General features: G+C 41.2%; 1 protein-coding gene across 3 annotated transcripts in view; it reads left to right on the top strand.

Annotated features, from left to right (window-relative positions):
* MARCH3 (membrane associated ring-CH-type finger 3) overlaps positions 1–24,797 on the top strand; it is a 139,178-nt gene that overhangs the window by 71,489 nt on the left and 42,892 nt on the right. For all 3 annotated transcript variants that reach the window (XM_019516853.1, XM_019516851.1, XM_019516852.1), the window contains exon 2: positions 24,419–24,662. In XM_019516853.1, coding sequence (XP_019372398.1) covers positions 24,475–24,662 — 188 coding nt within the window. In that variant the 5' untranslated portion in view covers positions 24,419–24,474. The remainder of the gene's footprint in view (positions 1–24,418; positions 24,663–24,797) is intronic.

The following is a 24,797-nucleotide window of genomic DNA, read 5'->3' as shown; positions in this document are numbered from 1 at the left end:
TGACAGCCTGTGATGGGATTATATCCTGCATTTTAACCTTTACCTGGTAATCAGGATAGAGCATTTGAGTAGTGACTGCTGCTCTTATCATGGCTGCCTTCAGCAGTCCAGTTCCCTCTGTATGGTCCCCTATGGAGTGGCAATATTTACAGTGTGCTTCTGGCGCTGAAGAATCACATACTTCTCTGGGCGGCAGTGTGGGAACTTGTGGGGCGGGGTGCAGCAGCCAGGGAAAAGGTCTGGTCATAGTCAAGATTATGATAGTAGCATGATGATAGATGCAGCTTTTATTTTAATAGTAACTGCAGCTGCTTGCCCTTTCTACTGACTTTGGGGTCTTTTAATAGACTTCCAGCCAGCATCTCTAGCTGCAGGTGCAAAGTTGCACTCTCACACAACTAGCTTCCTAATCAGAGTATTTCTGGACAAACCCAGAATGCAGATCAGGTTTCATCATTTTTAATAATCACATGCATTGAAACTCTTCATTAAACTGCCATCAATGAAGCAGGGGTTGAGGAGGTAACTTCAGTTTTCACTTGACATGAGATATGTTTCTTTTTACATCATCAAAACAGATCCCTTGTATCCCAGTTGTAAGCTTTATTTTTTAATGTTTACCTCTGGAGGGGCAACGGAGAGGATGAGGTCACAGCTACAAGTGTGTACCATCTTAACGTCTTTATTGCCCCTCCATCAGAGCAGGAGCCCCCTGAGACTGTTCAATGCGATAGTGCTTTGACTTTGTTGCGGAAATTTTTAAATCAGACAGGAGATTGATATTTTGAGCCGGTCTTCCAGTTGGTATAGATCAGTCCTGCACCACTGAAGTTGATCACATTATACTTGTTTACCTTGGCTAAGGATCTGGGACAGAATTTCATTCTGTTAACTTAATAATAATATTTTGTACAATTCTTTGAAAACATAAACCACAGTGTAAGGATAAAATAGTCTTATTCATAATGATGCGCTAGCACCTGCAGTTGACAAGCAAAGATTTTATTTGTGGGGCTTGCTTGGCATTTGTTTGCTAGTAGTGAGAGGGAAAGAAATAGCAGCATATTTTACATTTGCCATATTAAAATTTATGGGGGTGTTGTTGTTTTCCTATTGCCAAATGCTTTACAAGCCCCGGTTAGTTGAAAACTGGCAGATCATTATTGTCATTAGTAGCAAAGAGGGGAGGTAATTGGTTTTGTGAAGTGTTTTAAAAAATCATAGCAGTGGCACAAGGTCAGGGTTGCTTGTTTACCGATAAGCTTTAGGCTATTCATGAAAAAGGATTCAATTCATATTCCTATAAAATGCTGTAAAATAAAAGCCAGAACAGTTAGTGTTTATATACAGATTTAGCAAATACACAAGGCCACATTTAAACATTCCAGTATTGCCAGTCATTTTGTTTTCACACTGATATTGCATTACAGCACTGTCCCTTGAGATGTTGTGACCATTAAACTAATCTTTACGATTTGTGCTCCTTTGAACCCTGATCTCTATAAACCAAAATAAAATAAATAATCCATGTGCAGATGGAGCAGTCTAGAGACCTCTGTCTTCCAGGGCCCTGTTTTCAAAATTATCTAGCTAAACGTTCTGGAGCAAGATCATGCTGCTTGCATCATTGCCTTTCTGTAGCATGCACAAGTAATAGTAATTCCTAACCTTGCAGTTTTATTTCAGATTATTTTTATAGGAATTTTCTTTAGCATTACATGATATGTTGTTTCCCAGGACAAATCCTGAAATGAGCCCCTGTAGTGGTCAGATGCAAGGAACAGGTACTTTTCAGACACTGTTGAAGGAGAAGCCTGAGGGGCCCAGTATATGGCTTCTGCAAAGGAGGGAAGGAAAATCACCATAGGAGACCATCCCCCAGCCCTCTCATACCTAATTCACTCCTGCTCATAGTTGTACTTGATTCCCCACCTTAGAATCATAGAAAATGAGGGTTGGAAGTGCCCTTTGGAGGTCACCTAGTCCAGCCCCCTGCTCAAAGCAGGACTGATTCCAACTATATCGTCCCAGGCAAGGCTTTCTCTATCAAGAAAACCTCCAAGGATGGAGAGTCCACAACCTCTCTGGGTAACCTGCTCCAGTGCTTTACTACCCTCCTAGTGAGAGAGGTATTTCTAATATCTAACCTAAATTTCCCTTGCTGCAACTTGAAACCAGGGCTCCTTGTTCTGTTAACAAGGAGCTCCTTGTTCAGCACAACTACAGCACTTCTGTTATTAGGGAATCCTCCTCAACCATAAGGAAGTTTTTCCCATAAGCTTATTTTTCGAAGTAGCCTGTGCTAAAGCCCATGCATAATCTGGGAGGAACGTGTGTATAATTAAGGTATTAAAGCTGTTTGCACTCAACATGCAGGAGTTGGTGCTCTTTGCTGGCTTTTGGATTCTAGATGTATGGCAATCCTCGTAAAAACAGTGCGCTGATTTGGAGGTAAGTGCTGGCTGATGCAGTCTGTCAGGTGTTCTTGGTTTTTAAATTGAATTGAATTAGATGCATGGCTGGCTAAATCCAATAAAAGACTTGAGTACTGCAGCATTTAGCTTTGTGGGTGCCCATCTTTTAGGCACGTAGGCTTCCTGTGCACCCATGGTCAGAGTGAGGTGCCTTGCAATCCAAAACACTTGTAGGCTTGCCTAGTTGTAGGCTGCTGACTGCTAATGAAACACAAAGCACAGGGTGTTGTGAATTCCAGCACGGCCCTGAGGCTTAGGTGCCTGAATTCAAGCTGCAGGGAGATGCCTTCTGCCACTAGAGATCCACAGCCCAAAATCCTTTCCCGAGGGTAGGTACCTTCAGCAATTCTTTGAAAGAACAAAGTAAGAGTCACTATTGTCTTTTTTAAAAATGGCGAGACTTTTCTTCTGAAGTTTTACTTTGATTTTAATCAGAAGAGAGATATTCCGAATCAGGAAGAGATGATGCCTCTCATATACAAGCTCAGTGGTTAGAGCATTCCCCTAGGAAGAAGGAGGCTTAGGCTTAGTACACTCCTCAACCTAAGGGGATTTACGCTCATATTCCTACCTTCTATCTTGGCCGCCTACAAACTCATTGGGAGGGGGCGGGGTGGACAGCAGGAAATGGGGGTTATGCTGTTTACCAGGGCACCCATCGGGGTAACTAGAAACAATGGCCACAAACTGGAGGAGAGCAAATTTAGATTGGACATCAGGAAAAAATTCTTTATGGTGATGGTTGCCAAAATATGGAATATGCTTCCAAGGGAGGTGGTATGTCCCCTTCCTTCAAGGTATTTAAGAGATTTCACAAACATCTTTTTCCTACCCAGGGCAGGGGTCAGACTGGATGGTCTAATAGGTCCCTTCCGACCCTAAAATCTATTAAATCTTAAAGACTAGCCTCTACTTCTTCTGTCAAGTGTGCCACTAGTGACTAGGCAGAAAGGCGTACAAGATTCACAAGGCAGATGGAAAGTAAGCAAGACAAAGCATGGCTCTATGGCCAAAATGGTTGGGGCATTCAGCTGGGAGAAGAGTGTTCTGAATTTCGGTTCCTTCTGTCCCTAGGATTATTTTTGTGCTTTATCCCAATTACTGGTTAACTAAAATGCACAAACAGTTCAAACAGGTAAGGAATGAGAGACTTGCACTACTTGTTTATTCACAGCATCTTTCAGGAACGTAAAGAAGTACGGCTCTTACTCAGATACACGTTGCTGTTTCAACTAGAATGGTTTTCTGTTGTTGAATAAAGCAATTAGTATGGCAACTGACATTTGGCTGCACAACAAATTAAAACAGAAGAGATCTGCCACTTCATTGTTTCTTGTTCTTTTTCTCTTCATTTGTTTCAATTTACCCACTTCTCCAAAGAATTCTAGATCTTGGTTTTTGTCCTTAGGAAAGAAAGATACTGAGACATAATGGAAGTCCAGATGCTGTTACCAGAACATGGAGCTTGTTGCCTGTTTTTGCTTTTTCAACCTGTCCAGCAGTCACCAAAGGTTGTGATATGCTGGCTGTGCTGACTATAAAAACGAGACGGGTGATCTCAGTTTAGTTCCCAGTGGACACTTTTCTCATCACAAAAACTAACTCCTTAATTAGCACACTTATTGGCCATTTCAGCATTGTCCGAGAATTTAATGGGCACAAAGCAGACAGCTGGTGAACAGGGCTGTCCAGCAGACACGTCTTACAAGCACTGAATCCACTTAATCTTTTTAATCAACAGACAAATTGGACAGTGGCATTTTGGAGAAATCCTCCCTACTAAGGAAGGACTTGAACAAGATTTGTTCTATTCCTATTTAATGCAGTGACCACTCCTGTCAGTATTTTTCATTTAGGGTTAGAAGTAAACTGAAGCTTAGAGATTGATGCACACACCAAAAAGTACATCAAGTGGTTCAGAAACATTTTACCTCAGAATACCAGGTCATGAAAGTCAAGACTTAAATGTTTTATCTAGAATTTAATCTTCACACACAGTTGTGACATCTGTTAAACTCTGGAGGAGTTGGATATTGGAGGGTGTAAAACTTCTGACTAAATACGAGGGCTGCTTTTGATGGAAAATATCAAAAAAATTGACATTATGTATGAGCAACTGAGAACAATGCCCAGATGGTGTAGGAAGTATAATTAACCACAAGCACTCAAGCAATCTTAACTAGACCAGGCAACATTTTCACAAACTGCTAAAGGCACTTTCATAAGAAAACTGATCCATGTACTGATGGAAACATGATTGTGTCAAGTGAGATCTCATGGTTTGTGGCTTTGAGGGACTTTTGCAAACCAAAGTCATGTATATAAAAACACAACGGCCAAAGGTTCCAGATGAAGAAGGCATGCTACAGAGACCTAAACCACAAGTGCAAGGTGGTTGCCCATAGCTATTAAACTTGTGGGGTGAAGAAAGAATAGTTCTGCAAATAAGTAAAAAATAGGAGGTAGATGACCTGGTGGGGAAATTGTTCCAGTTGTTCTTCAAAACAAGGTGTGCTTTCCCCTGAGATACAGGAAGCAAGGTTTTGGGACCTAGACGAGCTCAATGCGTCATTGGCATCCTGGTAAAGGGCTGTGATGAAAAGATTTTTTTCTGGATGGCAGACCCAGCTGAGTCATCTGTATGATCAGTTTACTCCAGGGGTTTCAAAGATATCAGAGTTTGTGTCTCCTGAGGCAAGGACTGTGGTGTCATCTTTCTTTGTAGCTCGGAGCATGCAGTTCACTGCTGATCAAGTACTAAATCCTGAGGTAGAATTGGAAACTGAAGGTATTTGATCTTGTTTAAGGGCTGGATTTCTGTTTTTCAGCCATGTTTGGATTATTGCTGAACTTTGTGTTAGAGACTCAAGACCTGAAGAAGAGTTGTACCAGGGGATATTATTGCTGTTCTTTGTTGATGACTTTGTTGTTTGCTGGTTTATTCTTTCTGGGTGCTGTCCAGCCTTAAATAACCTTTTTGGCTCAGTCTTCATCATTTTCACATCTCATAAAAAAAGACACTTGTTTTGAAGACAGAGTGGTTCAGAAAAACTGTTGCCAGCACTGTTTCATTTGTGGCACAGAGCCTCTCTCTCCACTGCCCCACTTGCTTACTATATATAATCATTGAACTGGTAGAGCTAGCAATGGGAGACCGTCCTTGACTGTATCACTTATTAACATGAGCTAATTTGACCCTGACCAAGTTTCTGAAAAGAAAGTGTCATTGAGAGAATTGCAGAGAGCACATAGGAGCCTAAAATTTGGTACCTTTCTTGTCCACAAAACCCTGCCTTCCGGATGAAGTAAAGAAAAGGATGGAGCTCTTCAACGATTTTTTTCTTATTATAGAACTGACAAGGCCAAAAGCCTGGAAGAGGAAGTTCTTTATCACCTACCACCAGTGCCAGGGAATATCAGGAAGCCTATGTTGCCTCCGGGGATTTTGTAAGTTATATTTCTGCTGCAAATGGCAGTGCTCCAGAGAAGGGAAGACTAAAAAGCCCAAGTCTGGCACAGAGTATTCAGGAGGCAGGGAAGCCATTTATGCCAGGTTTTCCTTCCACTCCTCAGCAGTCTCCCCTACTCACCCAGCATTCGGGGATTCTCAGCCCTGACACTTCAGCAATTAGGCACTTTTTTTTTTTAATGATTTACCATTGCCCTTTCATGACATGCTGATTTTTGCCTTCAGTAGGCTGTTCTACCCAAGATCCCAGCACCTACAGCCACATCCTAGTATTTCTACACTCTTGAAACCAACAGGTCATTTCTGCTGGATTAATGATGCATTACAATACACAGAGTGATGCACGCACATGCATTTTGCCATGACTTAAGTGGATCTATAATAAGTTATTGATTTAAGAGGATAGCTAAAGGAATTTCATAATGATTATAGCCCAAGACCTAATGGGACTTGATGGCCTTTGAACAATTTGGCCTGGGTCCCTGCATCACATCTACTTAAATAGGATGGGTCTCAAGGAGCAGTGCATTGAGTCAGTAACAGCCCACTTCCCTTCAGCAGGAAAGGAAAGATAATACTATTGGATTTAGTATGTGTGCCTCTTTTTAGGATATGAGGGGAAATGTTTCTGAAATGTATGATGCATTAAAACACAAAGAAATATTTTTCAGTATTCATGTTATTGGGAAAGCTCAGGAACCCCATCTAGTATAAACCCAGATTTTTGGTTGAAGTCTGTGAAAACATACCTTTTATAGATCTGGTGCATAATAAATTCCCTAGGATTTTGTTAACTTAATGGTTCAGAGTCATCATTTCACTGTGGTTCCCTTATAAATCATTGTGCATGTTCCATGAGAAATTTCAGGGTGAAGGCAAGGACTTGGAAGGGAAGTTTTTCAAACCGACTCAGAACTGGCAACTAAATCTCACTCTTTCTCAAATCTAATTTGCTCTTTTCTAAAGGATTGGTACTGCCCACTGTTGGAGATCACTGCCAAAACAGAAAACCATAAACTGGCTTCCTATAACTAAAAAGGTTATATAAAGCTCACTTAGTAATACCTCAGCTAGCATTATGGGTTTAGTATCTGGCCATAAATGGCATGCTGAGAATTCCCCTGGTTAGGAGAGAAAGTCCACGTGTAAAGTGTGTAGTCAATTAAGCTAGCTCCTACAGCAGCTGTCCTGATCCCATCCCATTTAAGGAACTTATTTTGGAGAGAGATGGGGTGTGTTGGAAGTGGGAGGGAGAAAGAATGGAGTTCTGGTAGCTTCAGCTAATCCCTTAGAAAGCTGAGGGCACAATTTGGAGCGACCCCTAAGCTGTCCAGGAGGTAGTACAGCCACGCAGTCTTGGACCAAGCAGATGCTAGACATAAGAGAATCTATGCCTAAGGGTTGATTTCCACGCAGAAGCCAGAAGACGACACTCTGATTCTAATGCACACCGACTCCCAAGCAGACAATTCAGATTCCCTTATTTTTGTTCCTAATGATGTTTTAGTGTTAACACCAGCGTAGATATCCTTTTCATTGTTTTTATTAGCTTTTGGCATTTCACTCAGCTTGGAAGATGAAAATAAAGTTGTCCATTTCTGTTTCTGGTAAGGTTCACTTCCAATTTCTCATACCTTAGCATGATGCTGCGATATTTAGGTTGACGTTTTTCATTTCAAAGGCCACTTTTAAAATGGTTGAATGGAAATGGGATTTCACTTTACAAAACTGTTTCCATCCTCAAATCTTGGCTCTAATTGACAGGAGAGGGGTGGTTGCCCATGTTAATGTGAAGTCTGGCAGAAGGTAGGGCAGGGTGGGACCTTAGGGACTAACTGGTTCAGAGCAGTAGCTTTTGTAAGCAACAGCCTATTTCATCAGATGCTATGAATCTGGTGAAGTAGGCCATCGCCTACAGAGAAACTCATGCCTCTCTGAACCAATCAGTTTCTAAGGTGCCACCCTGCCCTACTTTCTGCCTAATTTGACACTGTCCCTTCAAGAAGCTAAGGTGGGAGGAAAAGGGATCTCTACTCTCCAATGAGTGTCGGGAGGAAGCAAAATGATGACATGCCTTAAACCAAGAACATTCCTAAATAAAATCTTTTGGCATTTGGAATTATCTGTGTCAAAACACAGTCTCAATCCCTCAGTTCAGTGTTAGGTTTCTTACCCCACAATCCAACTTCAGAAGAAACACATTATCTAAAATTATAGAAGACAAATCTTAGGCGTGTAGTTTGCTCTTACTGAGAAAAATGAACTCTCTTTGTTCTGCTTAGTGCATCTTCCTGTGTGGAAGTGAATAGTAAGGGAGTATTTTTAGTTACTTTTGTCTGGAGGGCAAAAGAGGAGAGGAAAAAGGAAAAGAGCCCTATCTGATATTTTTTATTTTTATTTAAAGAATGGCTTTTTAAACAAAATATTTTTGGAACATTATTTGCTTGTGAGTAAACATCCGAAGCTCAACTGGTGCCAACTAAAACACCATGAGATAAAATAATACAAAGTAAATTATCTCTGTTAGTGGCAGAAGGTTTTTTAGTTGACACCTTCAAAGATTACACAAGTCTATCACACACCCACATTTTGAGAGATGTTTTACATGTAGATAGGTTAGTTTAGAGTGTGCTTTGTAGGAATAAAGTTCTACGTGTGTCAAGGTATACATATTTATTAAATGCCAGCAGTGGATCCAGCCCTGGACAAAACACAGTGCTGATTAGACCTTTTCTGAGCAGATGTCCCACTCTTACATGCCAGTATATGCTTTGCTTTGCACAGTAAGAGTGATCCAAGGCTACCCTGGAATGCATGAAGTTAAGCATGTGGTGGAACTTGGTAGGATAAGGGTGTATTGCAGTGACTTCAGTGCAAGAGAGCAGATCTTTTTGGAAGACACAGCAAGGGGAGCAACAACAGCCTCTCTTGGGGTGGCTAGAATTGCAGGCTGAAGCCTGCAGCTCAACCTCCAACATAGACCTCGTATGGCTACAGCTAGAAATGCAACACTCCCACCTCTGGCAGAATCCCTCCCTTGTCAGGATGTTTTCATGAAAGACGAGTTTTAACTCTGCAGAACTATAATGCTTATGGAAATCTTGTGGAATCTGGCTGCCCCAGTATGTTGCACCCTTCCTTGCTTTGGATTAGGTTTGTCTGAAGTAGAAAGTTTCATTTCTTACCAGAACAATATCCTTTAATGAATAAACATGGCTTCTTAGCATTGGATGAGAGTGATACTGAACTAGTGGCATCCTGCCAATACATGCAGCTTTGTTGTTGCCAAGATTCAACCTGTTTCTAAATGACCTATTTGCATATTCAGTCATTCAAGGGCGTATTTTTAGGGCAGGTTTCTCATACCCAGTTGTCTAAGCTTGGCAAGTAAATCCATGTTTAGATATTTAGCCTAATTTAGCCTAAATCCATGTTTAGATATTTAGCCCATGTTTAGATATTTAGCCTAATTTTCAGAGATTCTGAGTTTTAGATATTTAGCCCATGTTTAGATATTTAGCCTAATTTTCAGAGATTCTGAGTTTTAGATATTTAGCCCATGTTTAGATATTTAGCCTAATTTTCAGAGATTCTGAGTTTTAGATATTTAGCCCATGTTTAGATATTTAGCCTAATTTTCAGAGATTCTGAGTTTTAGATATTTAGCCCATGTTTAGATATTTAGCCTAATTTTCAGAGATTCTGAGTTTTAACAAATTCTACTGAAGTAGATGGAATCTGAAAATCAGGTCACTTGTACAGGTATGGATATAGGACTCAGTCATTTGATATCAGATTTGATTTGAGACCTAAAAGTACTAAGAAGAGGTTTAACCATGAGAGGTTTAACTTCACTTCAGTGGGAATCAAATGACAAAAAGTCCTTGTTTGATTTTGACCACGTAAGGGTTGATCTTGAAGTCCTCAAACTCGAACTGGATAAAAACAACATTCTTTGCACCATATTTCTTTATGCTATTTGGCTTCCCCTGGAATGGGAACTGCAACTGTTCTGATGAACAATCCTCGTTCCTCTTTAAGTACCTGCATTTTCCAGGGAAATGCTATCTAGCAACTACCAACAGCAAGAGGTTTCCTGAAATGTGAGACAGTCACCTAAATCTGTTATAGCAACAGCTTAGTTGCTAGGATGGCAGAGATGAGGAGGAATGCAGGTGGTCTTCATCACCGTCTCCATCAGACAAGAGCATATCAGAGTAACGATGTGCTTCATTGGACCTTTAGCCTTCAGGGTGACAGATCAATCCTTCACTTATTATTCAGTTCTACAATAGAAAGGCAAGAGCTAAACCCATGTGACATTCTTTCTGTATAGTAAGTCTTCTCTAGTCCTCTGAAGCTTACTGGGAAAACTAGACTAGTACACTTTGGAAGAGCCAAAAATTCAAAGAAAAGCATGTAAATTAACTTATTATACCTTTTTGTTTTAGAACTGAGATCTTTGTTGCTTATGTTATGTGTTGCTTAAGGCTGAAGTGTTACTGAGTGTGTGTAAACCTGTTTAAATATAAAATATATGTACTTCAAATCTTGCTGAAGTTGGTGGCAGGATTCCTGTTCACTTCACTGGGCTTTTGATCAGACTCTTACTTACTGTAAATCAATTTTGGGATGATGCTTAAAGTCAAATTCCCATTTACAACCAAAGTGTTACCCATCTAGGGGAATTTTTTTTTAATTTTCCATAAGTTTCCCATTAGGCTAACAGGTGGATTGCTACCAACATTTTAAGCGCTTTGGTCTCAATCTTAAAGCATACATTTAATGGTTTATGAGAGTCATTCTCTATTTGTGCTGGTTTTGCAGAGGTCAGTCTCACTCTCAGCAGAATTCTTTGGTCTTTGCATGCTCTTGTAAGTGAGAGGAGAATCTGCCCATGTGAGGTCCCACTGAAGTCACTGCAATATGCCTTTATCTTACAGCTCACCCTTATCCTACTAAGTTCTACCACATGCTTAACTTAATGTGCTTGAGGGTAGCCTTGAATTGCTTTTAGTCTGTAAAGCAAGGCACACACTGGCCTGTAAGAGTAGGACATCTGTTCAGAGAAGGTCTAATTAGCACTGTGTTTTGTTCAGGGTTGGATCCACTGACGGCACTTAATAAATACGTATACCTTGGCACACATATAGAATGTTATTCCTACAAAACACACTCCAGACTAACCTATCTACGTGTAGAATATCTCTCAAAATACTGTTGAGGCTGTTGTTGCTCCCCTTGCTGTGTCCTACAGACAGATCTGCTCTCTTGTGTGTGCTGCCTATGGTGCATGGGAATATCAGCCTCTGGGACAGGTAGGGAGGTAAGGAACCAGCTTGGGGCACCTTCTGCCCATCTTCCAGTGCTAAGTGGTGGTAAGCAAGCAAAAGGCAGGAGGCCTGATATTGGAGAAGGCATCTCAGGAATGCATGAGGGTCTTATCCACTAGCCTACCCTGAAGGAAGCGAGCCCAGCTGCACTTTCCCAGAAGGAAGCATTCTGAAAAGTAGGAAGTGGAGAGCTGGGCAGGAACTAAAGCTAATATCCTGGAAAGAGAAGGAAAGAAGCAGTGGTCAAGGGGATAGAGATGTAGGCAGGGGCAGAGGAGTTTGGGCACAAACCTTTCCAAAGAAGCAGTATCTGGATGTGGCTGTTCCCAGAAAAAAATGAAAGAGCAAGATGAGAGGTGGTACCTGCTCGAGAGAGGGCCCAGCAAAGGAACAGAGTGCAGTGTCTGGGTTTTGAGGGAAGTGCCCAGGAGTAAGAGATGAGGCAGTTTGCACTTATGAGTGGTTTGCCCATCTCTGGGTGGATTTTCTGGGATGCTCACACACAAGGGGCAGTTCCCTGCAGGTGTCACAAATCAGAGGAGAAACCAGAAAAGCAGGGTCTGAAAGTTTATGCTTTTAACTCAGTCTCATAATTTTGAACTTGCATAGTTGGTGCTATCTGCTGTCCTGGCTGAAGTGCATGGCCAGAGCAAAGTGAGTTTGGATACACTATAAAGCCTTGTCCTGATTTTCAGCCCTTGGTGACCTGATGTAGCCAGTGGCATTGGCATTAGTGGAGTTAACCCTACTTTTAAGCAGAGGTAACTTGTACCAATGTAGATAGCAGCTTTGCCCATTTCTGGTAGAAATTATGCGGGCTGCTCAGAGGGCTGAAATGAGAGTAAGGAGAAATGAGACCTCAGCCTTCAGTTCCAAATGTTCTTAGTTTTGTCAATTAAGTCAACTCACTTGCCATCACCAGAGCTTCTCTCAATTATTTTAATATGGATAAGAAAAAAGGATGTTGGAGAAACAATCGATCAAATGCTTCATTGTTTCAATCCCTCCTACATAATGTCAGTTAACTCTTAAATGATTGAGCAATGAAGAGGTTTGCTTTATTGCCAGCAGAGGTACCGTCTGAAATGGTATCCAGACTTTTGACTCACACAATCTGCATGTGTAGATCAGGCGATTGTAAGACTGCCAGAAGATTTAACCACAGGTGTTTGGTGTGTTAATGGGAAGGGCTCCCACTGGTTTCACTGAGGTAGATTGGACATTTTGTGCATAATAGGGCAGGTGCAGATTAAGTGGACTGTGTGAAAGCTTGGCTCACGGTACCAACCTGTTGCCAGGAATTTGCAAAGCATAATTGGCAGCACCTACTGAAACCCTACTTTATTTTCCTGGATTGTGCTAGTTATAACACTATTAGACACATGGGGCTTTATCACTCTTGCATTCTACCAGCTTCTGCTGGCAGAAGCCCAGGCACTGGAAAGTCCAGCCACTGGAAGGGTGCGTGTAGTGATGCAGGCTATCTGCAAGTCATGCTTTTTCAGGGAGCCTGGAAACAGCTGGGATGGTTCAAGAAGCATAGTGACAAGGCTGGGGAATCTGGTCAAAACACCACATTATGGCTGAGTCATGGCTTCCTCGTATTTGCTCAGTAATCCAAAAACATCTTTCCAGGAAATTGAGACAGACATGTCCTGAACTTCTGTTGTTACAGGATTAAGAAAAAATGTTTCATAGTCTCTTTAGATATCTAAAGGAAAGAGACAAAAACCCTGTTTCCAGGTCATCTTGTATTTACTCTATTATTATAAGACAAGCATTCCACTCAAGTGGTCAGTTTTTTATAAATGCATCATTTGGCAAATATTACAAGTCTGCTTTTTCACTGGTGAAAACGTTCACTTAAGACAAGTGTCAGAAAAGAAGCGTACGAAATTAGCTGGTTTATTTATACGTAAAGAAACGCATAAAGTTCGGCGGTGCCAAAAAAGTAGTAATTTCCTTTTATTGAAAATTGTTTTTCATATAAATACAAGACATACAAATGTTAGTGGCAATTTATGGATGGGCAATGAAGTTTAAAACAGATGAAGGCTGAAAAGGAGTATTCACACAGAGTTGCTTTTGTGTGACTGCCCAATACTAGCATAGGGCATGTTTATACAACTGCACTTCACACGTGCTGTGCCACAGAGCGATGTTTAAAAGGCCCCGCAGCTCTATACGTTCAGACCAACTGAGCTGAAAATTTTAATCTACAACATAAAAAAAAAAAAAGGAGTAAAACGTGGGCTGAAATAAAGCCAGCCCGAATTGCTCAATAACATCAATGACATTTAGCATTGCACTACTTACAGATTGTACAACTTCACAGTGAAATCTTGCAAGCATTATGTAGCATCCCTTTGCTCAATGGTAAAGATGAATAACATCTTCCCGTTTCAACATTTTCAACCCTTTCCTACCACTCCCTCCAAGCTATTTTTCTCAAACGATGAATACTACTTAAAACTGCTATGGATTTAAACAGGATTTTTCTTCAGAACCGAACAGTGGTGTCATGAGAAAAGGTAAGCTGCAGCTATAGTTGTCCAAATGTAGTATTTATACTCTCAGAACATCCCTCTCTGACATTCTTTGTGAAAGGTAGCTCAGGTTTAATAATAGCACTTTGCATTTATGTAATTCACTGTTCAGTGTGTACTTTTTGTGCCCTTTTCTAGCAGCTTATCAACAGAGAATACCCATGCAGCTGTCAGCTGGGGGAATTATATCTTTAGCTTCTGTTAAAGCTTATGCTTTTTAACTCTAGAAGTCTGGTATTCAATCTGATGTGACTCCTCACGATGGAGTTTGTTGCCTTTCGTCTTAGGTTCTATACTTTCCTTGTTGCAGACAGAGTTGGTAGCACTGGTAATTCAGGTTTCCTGACATTTTCCACACAAGGTTTGCTTGTGGTTGCTTTTAATTGTGTCAAGCAGAGGACAGAGTCATCAGAGGGAGGAGAAAGTGTGAGGTCAGATGAGACTGGAAGAAAGTCTGGAGGGAATCGACTGAGATCAGGTGAAGAGCTGCAATCAGGGCTAGGCTAGACAGATTGCAGAGAACAGAAGTAGAAAGCTTGGTGCCCACAAGAGCATGCTGGAACTGGAAATGAGCCCAGGATGCTAGGGTAGCACCACCAGCCCTCAGCTGTCAGCAAATAGCTGTGAAACCCACTGGTGAAACGTTGCAGTGGTTCCCAAACTCTGGCAGATTGCGCACCACCAATTTAAAATGATACAACCTTGAGTACCACCAGCAATTTTTTCAGTTCAACCTTAAGTACCACCAGCAAATTTTTGTCATATAAAGTAATTATAATAAATCTGTTAATGTGTACCACTGGCAGGTTGTCTGTGCGCCACTGGTGGTACCCGTACCACAGATTGGGAACCACTATCGCATCCCCCATCCGCCACATTCATTGTGACAACTTGCTGCTGCTTTGAGTTGCTCCATTAGTCCTAGTAGCAGAGATGTGTGCCATGGATCTAAAGAGTCATCAGGAGGCCTCACTTCATTTAAAAAAAACCCCAAAACTAAAAACACTGAAAAGACCTACCCTGAAAGAACAATTAAGGCCATAGAGGCGGCATTTTGCAACCTGAACACTGTTTCAGTGTGGTTTTCTGCAGGTAAGAATTCTTAAGTTTCATGAGACCACATTAGTTAAGAATCATGACTCCTATTTTGTTCTAAGTATGGAAATATGAGGTGCAAAGAGGCTAAGGGACTTGGTCACATAGGAAGCCAGCAGAACCAGGAGCAGAAGCCAGGGCTTCTGACTCCTAAGCCTGTTATACCCACTAGACCATCTTACCATGATAGGCATCTCAATGCAGCTGCAGTAGCCTACAGCTCCATGTGGGTTAACAATGCAAGTATTTAGCCAGGTCCTGGAGCAGATTATGCCATTGAGGTCAATGTCTACATGGCTGCAGCTTCATTGCTCACTAGGTACAACTCAGAAAGCTGAGTCACAGCAGTGACTGCAGTGTGAAGATGCCCATAGTCTCTCACTGCATAGTGGAGCCATCTAGTGTCCGTGGGAGGGAGAGTTAGCAAGCAGTGAGAAAAAGCGATTAGGAAAAGGTGACAACTATGATGCAAAGTTTTCAGGGAATCCTTGTCCTGGAAGTGGTCAAAGATTAAATAACTAAATAAATAAATACTTTAATTAATTAATTAATTTGTTTACCTGAGAGCTGGGTCATATAGAAATAAGGGGTAGAGGAAGGTATCCCTTTCAGACAACAAGATTGGCCTTCAAGAGAGCTAGGCTGAGCTGTAGTTATAGAATGAATGGGAAATAATACAAAATAAATTACAAAGCCTTTGTACAAACCAGTGGCATGGCCTTATCTAGAATGTTATCGTAGTTCTCATTGTTGGCAGTCCCTTATTACAAGGATGAGAGTCTTCCAGTTAATAGGGAAATCATCAATGAGTCCAGAGATGACTGAAGAGACAGATCTGAGATCCGCATGTTCAGCTGCAGACATGGCAAATAATTCTGGGAGGAAAGAGTGGTGATGTCAGGTCACAGCTTTGCCTTTCTTGTCTATCTGCCTCCATAATGAGGTGAATTTGTGTGAAATGTTTGATGCCTTGTTGCACATCACTGCGCCATTGGGGATGATTCAGTGCATTGATGTTAATAGCATATTTCTTGAGATTAGCCATCAAACATATGCTTGAATCTCTCCTTTTTCCATCTCTAGAGCAGTGACCATCAGTGAGCAGAGTGTAGGAACTGTTTTGGGAGCCAGTTGTCAGGCAGTCTGATGGCATGTCCTGTCCAACAGAGTTAGTGCATATAAACATGGTCTCAATGCACTTGGCATTTGCTTGAGCCAGAATGCTGGTGTTGGTTCTTCTGTCCTCCCAGTTGATACAGAAGATTTTCTGAAGACATCACGGATAGTAAAGTTCCAAGGCTTTCAGATGTTTCTGATGTCATCCAGGTTTTACATCCATGCAGCAGGGTAGAGATGGCAACAGTCTGGTAGACAAGAATTCCGGTTTGGGTCCAGGTCATCAAAGACACAGTTTCAGAGATGTCCAAAGGCAGCACTGGCAGATTGTATCTGGTGTTGAATATCACTGTCTGTGTTTAATTTTTAGGAAGGTGGCTACCTAGGTAGAGGAAACATTCAACATTCTCCAAAGACTGTCCTCTAATTGTAATATATGGAGGAACAACTGGTTTGGTTGGTTTAGTGTGGGTTGGTAAAGGATCTTGGTTTTTGCAAAGTTGACAGTGAGTCTAAGCAATTCATATGCTTTGGAGAAGCAGTCGGAAGTGAGCACTCTTCCATGGAGTGGGCACACGATACAATCATCAACATACTGAAGATCAATAATGGAGGTGTTGGTTGTCTTGGATTTGGAACATAATTCATTGATGTTAAAGAGGTGCCCCTTCATGTAATGTTGAGCGCTGACTCCAGATAGAAGTCTATCAGCAATGAGTTGTGAGATAGCTGAAATATAGATGGGAAAGAGTGTTGGTGCAATCACTCATTCTTGCTTGATTTTAGTTCTAATAGCAAAGGGGTCTGTTTCTGAGCGACTGCTTAGGATAGTTATTGCCATGTCATTGTGAAGAAGTCCAATGATGGTAATTAATTTTGCAGGCATCCAATCTGGAATGCTGTATGCAGTGTTGGACCACTGTCTTAAAGAGGATATTGCAAAATTGGGAGGTCTTAAATTTTTTTTTTGCAAAAATCTTGTTGGTCTAATAAGAGATATCATCTCTACTACGAGTCCTGATTGACAAATATAGAAGAACTTCTATGAGGAAAGAAAAAGACAGATTCCACTGTAGAGAGAAGATAAGAGGAGACATAAAAATAACTGAAATAATGAATGAAAGAGAGAGAAATCAGGAACTTCTGTACTTCCTATTTCAGATACAGGAAAATGGCAACATTCATTAGAATTAAAATGGGAAATTCAAGGTTCATAAAAAGGAAACAGTCTTTCCCCACCCAGAAGACTTGTATAATAATACAAAGTGAAAATTTTGATGGATAAGAATACCCAAAAATTTTGTAATTGGCTATGAAAGTTTTTGTAAAGAATAATAAAACCTTCCATGTCATGCTTACAAATGCCAGTCTAACACGTGGAACATACAGCTACCATTACATTTCAAGATTGCCTTACCCCTTCACCTCTCTTGGCATTTACCTCAGTTTCCCCACTCTGGTCAATCTGTAGTCCCCAGTAGTTTGATGGCTCCAGCACTGGTAGATTTGTGACAACCCAAGGGCTTAGGAGTATGTCGCACAAGTCTGCCCCTGTTGAGTTAATAGAGCTAATCTAGTGGAAACAAAGCTACCACTCCTACTTCTTCAGATAACGCAGTCCTGCAGCTAACTCAGGGTGTATCTGCCTTTCTGGGATAGAGTGATTTCTAGCACCTTCTAACCCTAGCATCAAGTTTTCCTATTGATGCAAATTCGTTACAAGGAAACGTCCTTCTACCTTCACCGAAAATGTGCCTCATCCCCATGAACAAGTGGAAATATCAGCTCCTTCAACTCCCTACTGATTTAGCTTGCCCAGGCTAATTCTATTCACCAGTACCCTTCCACAGGGCATCCTAGTTATCCAGGTACCCAGATTCTGCCAAACCATCCCTTACTCAGATTAATTCTCTCTTCAGGGAACCTTAAATACCCATCCTCAGAGAAGACACTTAACTAGACACAAGTGAAGTTGAATTCAACTTCCTTTAAAAAAATGACTGCATTTCTGGCAATCCCCAAATCAGACTTTACCCTGCGAGGTTAAATACGCCTGTTCTGTGATTTAGGCTCTTACCTGTGTTTCAAATCTATACAACTTCCCTGAAATAAAAGTTGGCAGGTTTTATAGCAGGAGAAGAGTACAAAAGCATATCATTGCTCTTTTTGTGCCAAAGCTCCACAAAGACCTCAGTGGAAAATGGATTTGTCAAGCAAAATGTTGATGACTTTGAGGAAATGTGGCACTACCAAGTCAGGCAAGGATTTGCAAGGGCAACATGTGTCTTGATTTCATTATTGGCCTTTAGCTCAACTGCCTTCTCATTACTACCTGATGCTAAACTGTAATTTTAATAATGAGCAATGGGTAGTGTTGTACTGCAGGAAGGGTGGAGAGGGATACAGATAGGGGTCTACTTAAAACACATGGAGGGGAAGTAAAAGTTGTGGACTGCTCACAGTGCCCAGTGCAATTTTCACGGTCTTTTATTTCTAGCAAGTCCTACCCCCCCCCCCACTGCTAATTGGTCAAAGGTCCCCAGCTGTCTTGACCCTCACTACTGATTGGCTGAGGGCTGCCCTTCATGTGGCCCCACCCCTTGACACTGATTGGTGAAGAGAACTGCCCTTCATGCAGCCCTGTCCCTCACCACTGATTGGCGGAGAGGAGTAGGCATGCACAAAAGGCAGCCCTCTCGGCCAGTCAGTGGCAGAGGGAGGAGGAGCAGTCACCATTTTGGCTGCTCCCTTTCATGCCGGCAGCTTCCCCCTCTCCCCTGGCAGGCTGTGCAGCTGGGCATTTTTTTTTTAGTAACTTTATTTTTTCCCTGGCAATTCTACCCAAAATTGCAAGGGATGCCAGTAATTATGGAAACTGCCTTTTTTTTTTCCAGTTTCCGTGGAAATCGCTAATTGGGTAGATCCCTAGGTATAGACTTTCATAGCAAATGTAACAATGTGCTGATAGGAACACTTTGAGTAACCAGTTAGTGTGGGGGCTTTTTGGGTTTTTTTGGTTTTGCATTTAAAGTGTCTAAGTTGATTGATGTAAGTCGGAGTTGCATTTCTGTAAACCAGTAAGAAGCATATGGAAACATGGAATAGGGAAAAGAGAATAGATTTCCAAGTGTGTGAATGCTACAGATGCATTATGTGCTGTTTTTAATCAAGGTGCTGAAAAAGCACAAATGGGCAATTCAGATAAGAGCTCCACTTCAATATTTGTGTAACTTTTGCCTCCCACAGCCTCTGCATAAGAGCTTTTAGTCTCATGTGAATCAAAACCACTCAGGGTTTCAGAAAAGAATCTCTCTGGGTTAAAACTGAAAATCCACTATGATAATTGAATTCATCAGCATGATAGTGCTTTATGCTTTAAGAAGCGAGTTCAACGTATGCATAATAGCCAAAAGTGCAATGGGGATTCCAGTGTAAGTGCAGTTGAGCTTTTGTTGAAACTCTCAGTGCCCTACTAACAGCTGCTTATGACTTCTCTAAAAAGTCTAGAAGTTAAGTCTCCTATAAAGAAAAATTGTTCATTTAAGCAACTCTCTGTTGGAGACCTGTTGTAAGGACTACTCCAATGCTGACAAAGCCCAAGTATGAAGGCTACAAGTCACTTTTAGACTGCAGATAGCTAACATTAGGATGGAGAGTGATATATCCCTCTCCATCCTTGGGCAGTAGCATTTGTTTAAGGGCTTAGCAGCAACCTTTGCATCACATTTTGCTTCCTTAATGTACTGCCAAAAAAAGGGAAAGGCCCTTAGATGAGTTTATCATCTGCTTTTGTGCCTGTAGAAAGAGATCTGCATTCTGCAAAGCTAAAAACAAATGGGCAAGATAACATATTGTTGAGCTGTATTATAACACTAGGGGTGGCAGCCAGCCAGTAAAAAGAGAAAAGAGAGCATAAGTTAATGCTGATGTTTTCTGGAACAGCTTCTTGTGCTTTTCAGTGAGTCGATGTGGGGAGAAGGGCTGAGCCTCATGGCTAAAGAAGATAACTGGAACTCAGGAGATGTGCTTCACTCGGCCATAAACTTGCAGCATAATCTTGGACAGTTCACTTAAAACACTGCCTCAGGGCTTTCTCTATGCCCTGTACTTCCCTGTCTCACCGGGCATAGTGTGTAGTGAAATTAAATTCATTAATTGCTGTAAGATGCTTAGGGTTTCTGAGAGGAAACGCTACAAATAAGTGCAAAGTACTACACTCATTCAGCATCTACCCATATATAGTCCCGCTAGGGATTAGTCTGGCAATGTGTGCTCTTCATTTCTGTCAGTGAAGCCAAGATCCAAATGCAAAATGTAGTGCTCTGTAACTTCTGTGATATTTGTGGCACTCCCTGAAGGAAAGTTAGTCCATAAACCAATGAGTGGATCCCACCGAGTCATAACCTGTAGTGCTGTCATTAGTGACTAACATAACCTTGTTCCAGTATATTTACCTCTGAAACAAGACCTGGACCCACTTCCTTTATGTCAGCAACCTGATATTTCTAGAGGGGCAACAAAATGGCTCCAGGTGGAAATAAATTAAGAAATAACAGCTAATGTATTTTAAAGTTTCAGACCTATGGGACAAGTAAAGTACGTATAGCATCTTTTGTTTTACCCTGCTGATCGCAGGACAAATGTACTGAAATGGAAGCTGTTTGCCTCGGAAATTCCCATACTTCATACGGTAGCAACTGAACCTCCGTAACAACTGACACGCGCAAAACAAGCTGGCACAAATGCAACTTAATGAGGAGAGGCCAAGGGAACTGGGCTTATTTAGTCTAGAGAAGAGAAGACGGAGAGGATTTAATAGCAGCCTTCAACTACCTGAAATGGGGTTCAAAAGAGGATGGAGCTAGACGGTTCTCAGTGGTGGCAGATGACAAAATTAGGAGCAATAGTCTCAAGTTGCAGCAAGGCAAGTTTAGATTAGTTATTAGGAAGAATTTCCTCACTAGGAGGGTAGTAAAACACTGGAACAGGTTACCCAGAGAGGTTGTGGACTCTCCATCCTTGGAGGTTTTTAAGACCCAGGTAGACAAAGCCTTGGCTGGGATTATCTAGTTGTGGATAGTCCTGCTTTGAGCAGGGGTTTGGACTAGATGACCTCCTGAGGTCCCTTCCAGCCCTCATTTTATATGATTTTACAATTGTAAATGGCAGAGGGACTAAAAGAAATATGCCATGCCTTTGCCATGCCAGTTACCCATGCTTGTCCTGAACTCGTTTTAGTGGGGTCATCCTGAAGTGTAGTTGTGGTTTAATAATCCTTTTTCACTTCGTGGCACCTTCTGTTAGAGGATCTCGTAGCCTGAAGGCAAGGACAAGAGCCTGATGCCAAAGGCAAAGTGAAAGGACTAGAATTAGGGAGATTATATGGCTTGAATGGTACAAGAAGACGACCATTTTTGCAGCACAAGGTTGGCTAGTGTTGCAGTAGCCTCGGAAAGGAAGGAGCACATAATGAGTATTCTCTCCAATAAAGCCCTTTCTCTCCGTGTTCAAACAGTGCAGGCAATAACAGGGTCAAGTCTAAGGCCCGGCCTCCACCAGGTGTTCATTTTCAAAACTGGAGGGAGGGATGGTGTGGGGGAGTTTGTCTCAACTATTTTTCTTGCTCAACTTGGTCCCTCCCTAGTCGGGTCACTTGTTACAATGCCAGCTTACTCCGTAACTGCTGGTATCGGAAGTAGCCTTTCAGTATTACAGCTCTTTTGCCTCAGTGTTACAGCACTCCCTAAACACCATCTTGCCTTTGTTCTTAATCTCTCCCCTTTTGCTAAGATATTGTGGCCCCAGAAGAGAGATTTCCAGATATTTCAGATGGAAAAACATTCAGAACGACTGTAACAATACATATATTGACTTTTGGATTTTGTTAGCTAAAAAGATTTACTATTTTTCAAAGTCCACATTGACTTCAGTCAGTATGTACCTCTCAAGACTAATAATATTGGTATTTACCCTGGAGCACAATACGTACGTATTGTTTAACCTTGCAGTTGTATGACTTTTAAACATAGAGTCTGGGATGCAGTTTATCTGGAAGACACAAAAGAGGACTGCATTCGGAATCAAGCGAATTACATTTTAGATCCATGCTAATGTGGGAGGAAAAAAAAAGAAAAATGATAGTCTCAAGGCCTGATTTAATTTCATTACTGAAGTCAGAAAAATTGTATTTTCAGTAGAAAAGTGAAAATTATAGTGAGAGAAAAAAGGATCGTGAATAGTTGGCTAGACTGGGCTGGAATGTCATTGCAGTGCTATATACAAGGATTTGAATTAACATCACAGATGGGGGAGAGCTACAACTAAGAAGAGTTCTGCATGCTTTAATTTTCTGCATTTAGTTGCATCATCTGGTGTTTCAGCAAATGCTCTTAAACTCATCAAGTGTCTGATGGATGTGTTTGTAAAGGCTTGGATGGTCACTTTATATGGAACAATAAACCCACTATTGTACATAATGAGGTCAGTGAAGCAACCAGAAGAGAAATATATAATTCCATAACATGGGTCTATAAGCACAGTACTGTCTAGGCTATTTCAGTTTAATGAAGCAGCTGCTCTGCTGCTGCATATTCTTTCTGAATAGTCTCAGCATGTATTTTAAAACTAAAATGATGCTGGTAATCGTGTCCCCACATTCTCTCTTTGGAGAGTCCATTGGTGCTGTTCCCATAAGAAGTCTGCATCTTTTACGTGTTAATGGTTTTGAAATTAGTCATTGGCTTCGTCTTCATTGTAAACGAGGGTCAGAGTGCAATTTCCTTCCTTCCCTGTTCTCTGAATGTTGAAACTCCTCAGCAGCAGCCAGTTTGCTTTCTGGCATACACACAGCCTGAAAAGTGGCTGAAATGTTTCTGTAAAAGGGGCACAGTCCCAGGCATTTTTCCTATTCTGAGAAGCCTTTGTAAAGCTTGTGTTGCAGAAGTGGCAAATCATCATCATTGTCATCATCATCATCACATCCATGCATCTCACAGCCTCACTGCCAAAAGACATCCATTCAGGCGACTTCAGAAAGCAAACGCTGCAATGGCAATACCTATTCAAGCCCAACCAGATTAAATTACTTGATTTCTTTTAAAACCCCTAAAAAAAAGCATCTGTTTAAAGAATTAAATGATTCATTTTTAAATACAGTGTTTGATTCTTAGCACGCCATTGGCATTATACAGATAATGATGGTGTTTGAAACATGAATTGAACTTTCTTTCTTTTTTTTAAATGGTTTAAATGTTGTATTCACATACTTTTATTGTGTCTGGCTTCAGCAGGTACAAATAATATTTCATAGCACTTGCATAGTGCTTTACATCCGAGGGCATCACATGAGTTTAGAATAGAAGTTGGTATTATCCCCATTTTATGGATGGAGAAATCAAGGCCTATTTTACATGGAAGCACCTGGCCCCAAGTCCAATCTATTGAATTACCTGCCTGTCGGCCCCAAGTCCAATCTATTGAATTACCTGCCTGTCCTAAAGTCACATCTATACTTAATGAGCAGCATTATAGGGAGCAAAAAGTTTATTTTCTCATCCTCCCTTATTACTAATCTACCCCTTGGTTTACAATTAGCATGACCCAGGACAGCATATAAAACATACTCCTTTCAGTGCTGGGAAAATGAGCAAAGCATACAAGAAAGCCATATGTAAGCTATGATTTTTACCTCACCTTGTGGCATAAGTTATTACTGCATGCAGGCTACTATTAAGTGGGTTCATGTCACAGATGCTTGCTATAGGATTATTTGCTGTTACCGTGTTCTGCGATGTGTTGGTGATGTAATGCACTTAGCAGTAATGGGCTATTTTCACAGAGGGATTTCAACTTCATCATCTACTTTCTCTTTCGAGAGATAACTTCGTCTGTGGTCAAATGCAAGCGTCAAGTTAAAACAAACACGCACAAAATGCAATCTACTCTTTTGCAGCAAGCAGGGAAAAAAGAAAGACAAAAGGTTTCAATGTTTTCATTTATCACCATGACTTTAGAAGTGCAGAGAAAAAACAAAGAAAAACCTCCACTTGCCATCACTCCATAAATATACATACTGCTGTTTCTCAACAATGCATAATATTTTAAGCTTCCTTTCAATATTGGGAACATTTTGGGGTTTTTTTTTCCTTTAAGTCTCTTGTAGCAATCAATACAACAGAGTTACGTGCTCAGCGACGTGCCTGCTGCTTTATTATTAACTGCCACCGTTGTGTTTTTTTTCTTTCTCTGTGTGTAAAATTTTTGTAACAAGATGAGGAGCTGCTCTAACCCTCTTACATTTTAACTAATGGGATGTTGGTGGCCTGTAATTTTGCATTTGCCGTTAACGGCTCGGGTTTAATAAATTGTTTTCTGATCTTTTCCTAGATGGAAATCCTGTATGAATGTGGAAGCCATTAGCAGAGTAATTGCTGTCTGTTACCATGACAACCAGCCGCTGCAGTCACCTGCCCGAAGTCTTACCAGACTGCACCAGCTCCGCTGCTCCCATGGTGAAGACTGTGGAGGATTGTAGCAGTCTTGTGAATGGACAGCCGCAGTATGTCATGCAAGTTTCAGCCAAGGACGGGCAGCTGCTGTCAACAGTAGTACGGACGCTTGCCACGCAGAGGTACAGTAGTACCAAATCAAGCAAATATATAATTGATCATTAAACTATTCTAGCTAGAGAGTGCAGAAGAGAGCTGTAATTACAGCATTCAGGTGTCTGTGCCAGCCAAGAATATGTTTTGTTAAAAAAAAAAAA

Source organism: Gavialis gangeticus, unplaced genomic scaffold (assembly GCF_001723915.1).
Source record: "Gavialis gangeticus isolate Ggan-Ray unplaced genomic scaffold, GavGan_comp1, whole genome shotgun sequence".
Taxonomy (NCBI): Eukaryota; Metazoa; Chordata; order Crocodylia; family Gavialidae; genus Gavialis; species Gavialis gangeticus.
The sequence above is the reverse complement of the archived record's forward strand: the minus strand, read 5'-3'. Positions and strand labels throughout refer to the sequence as shown.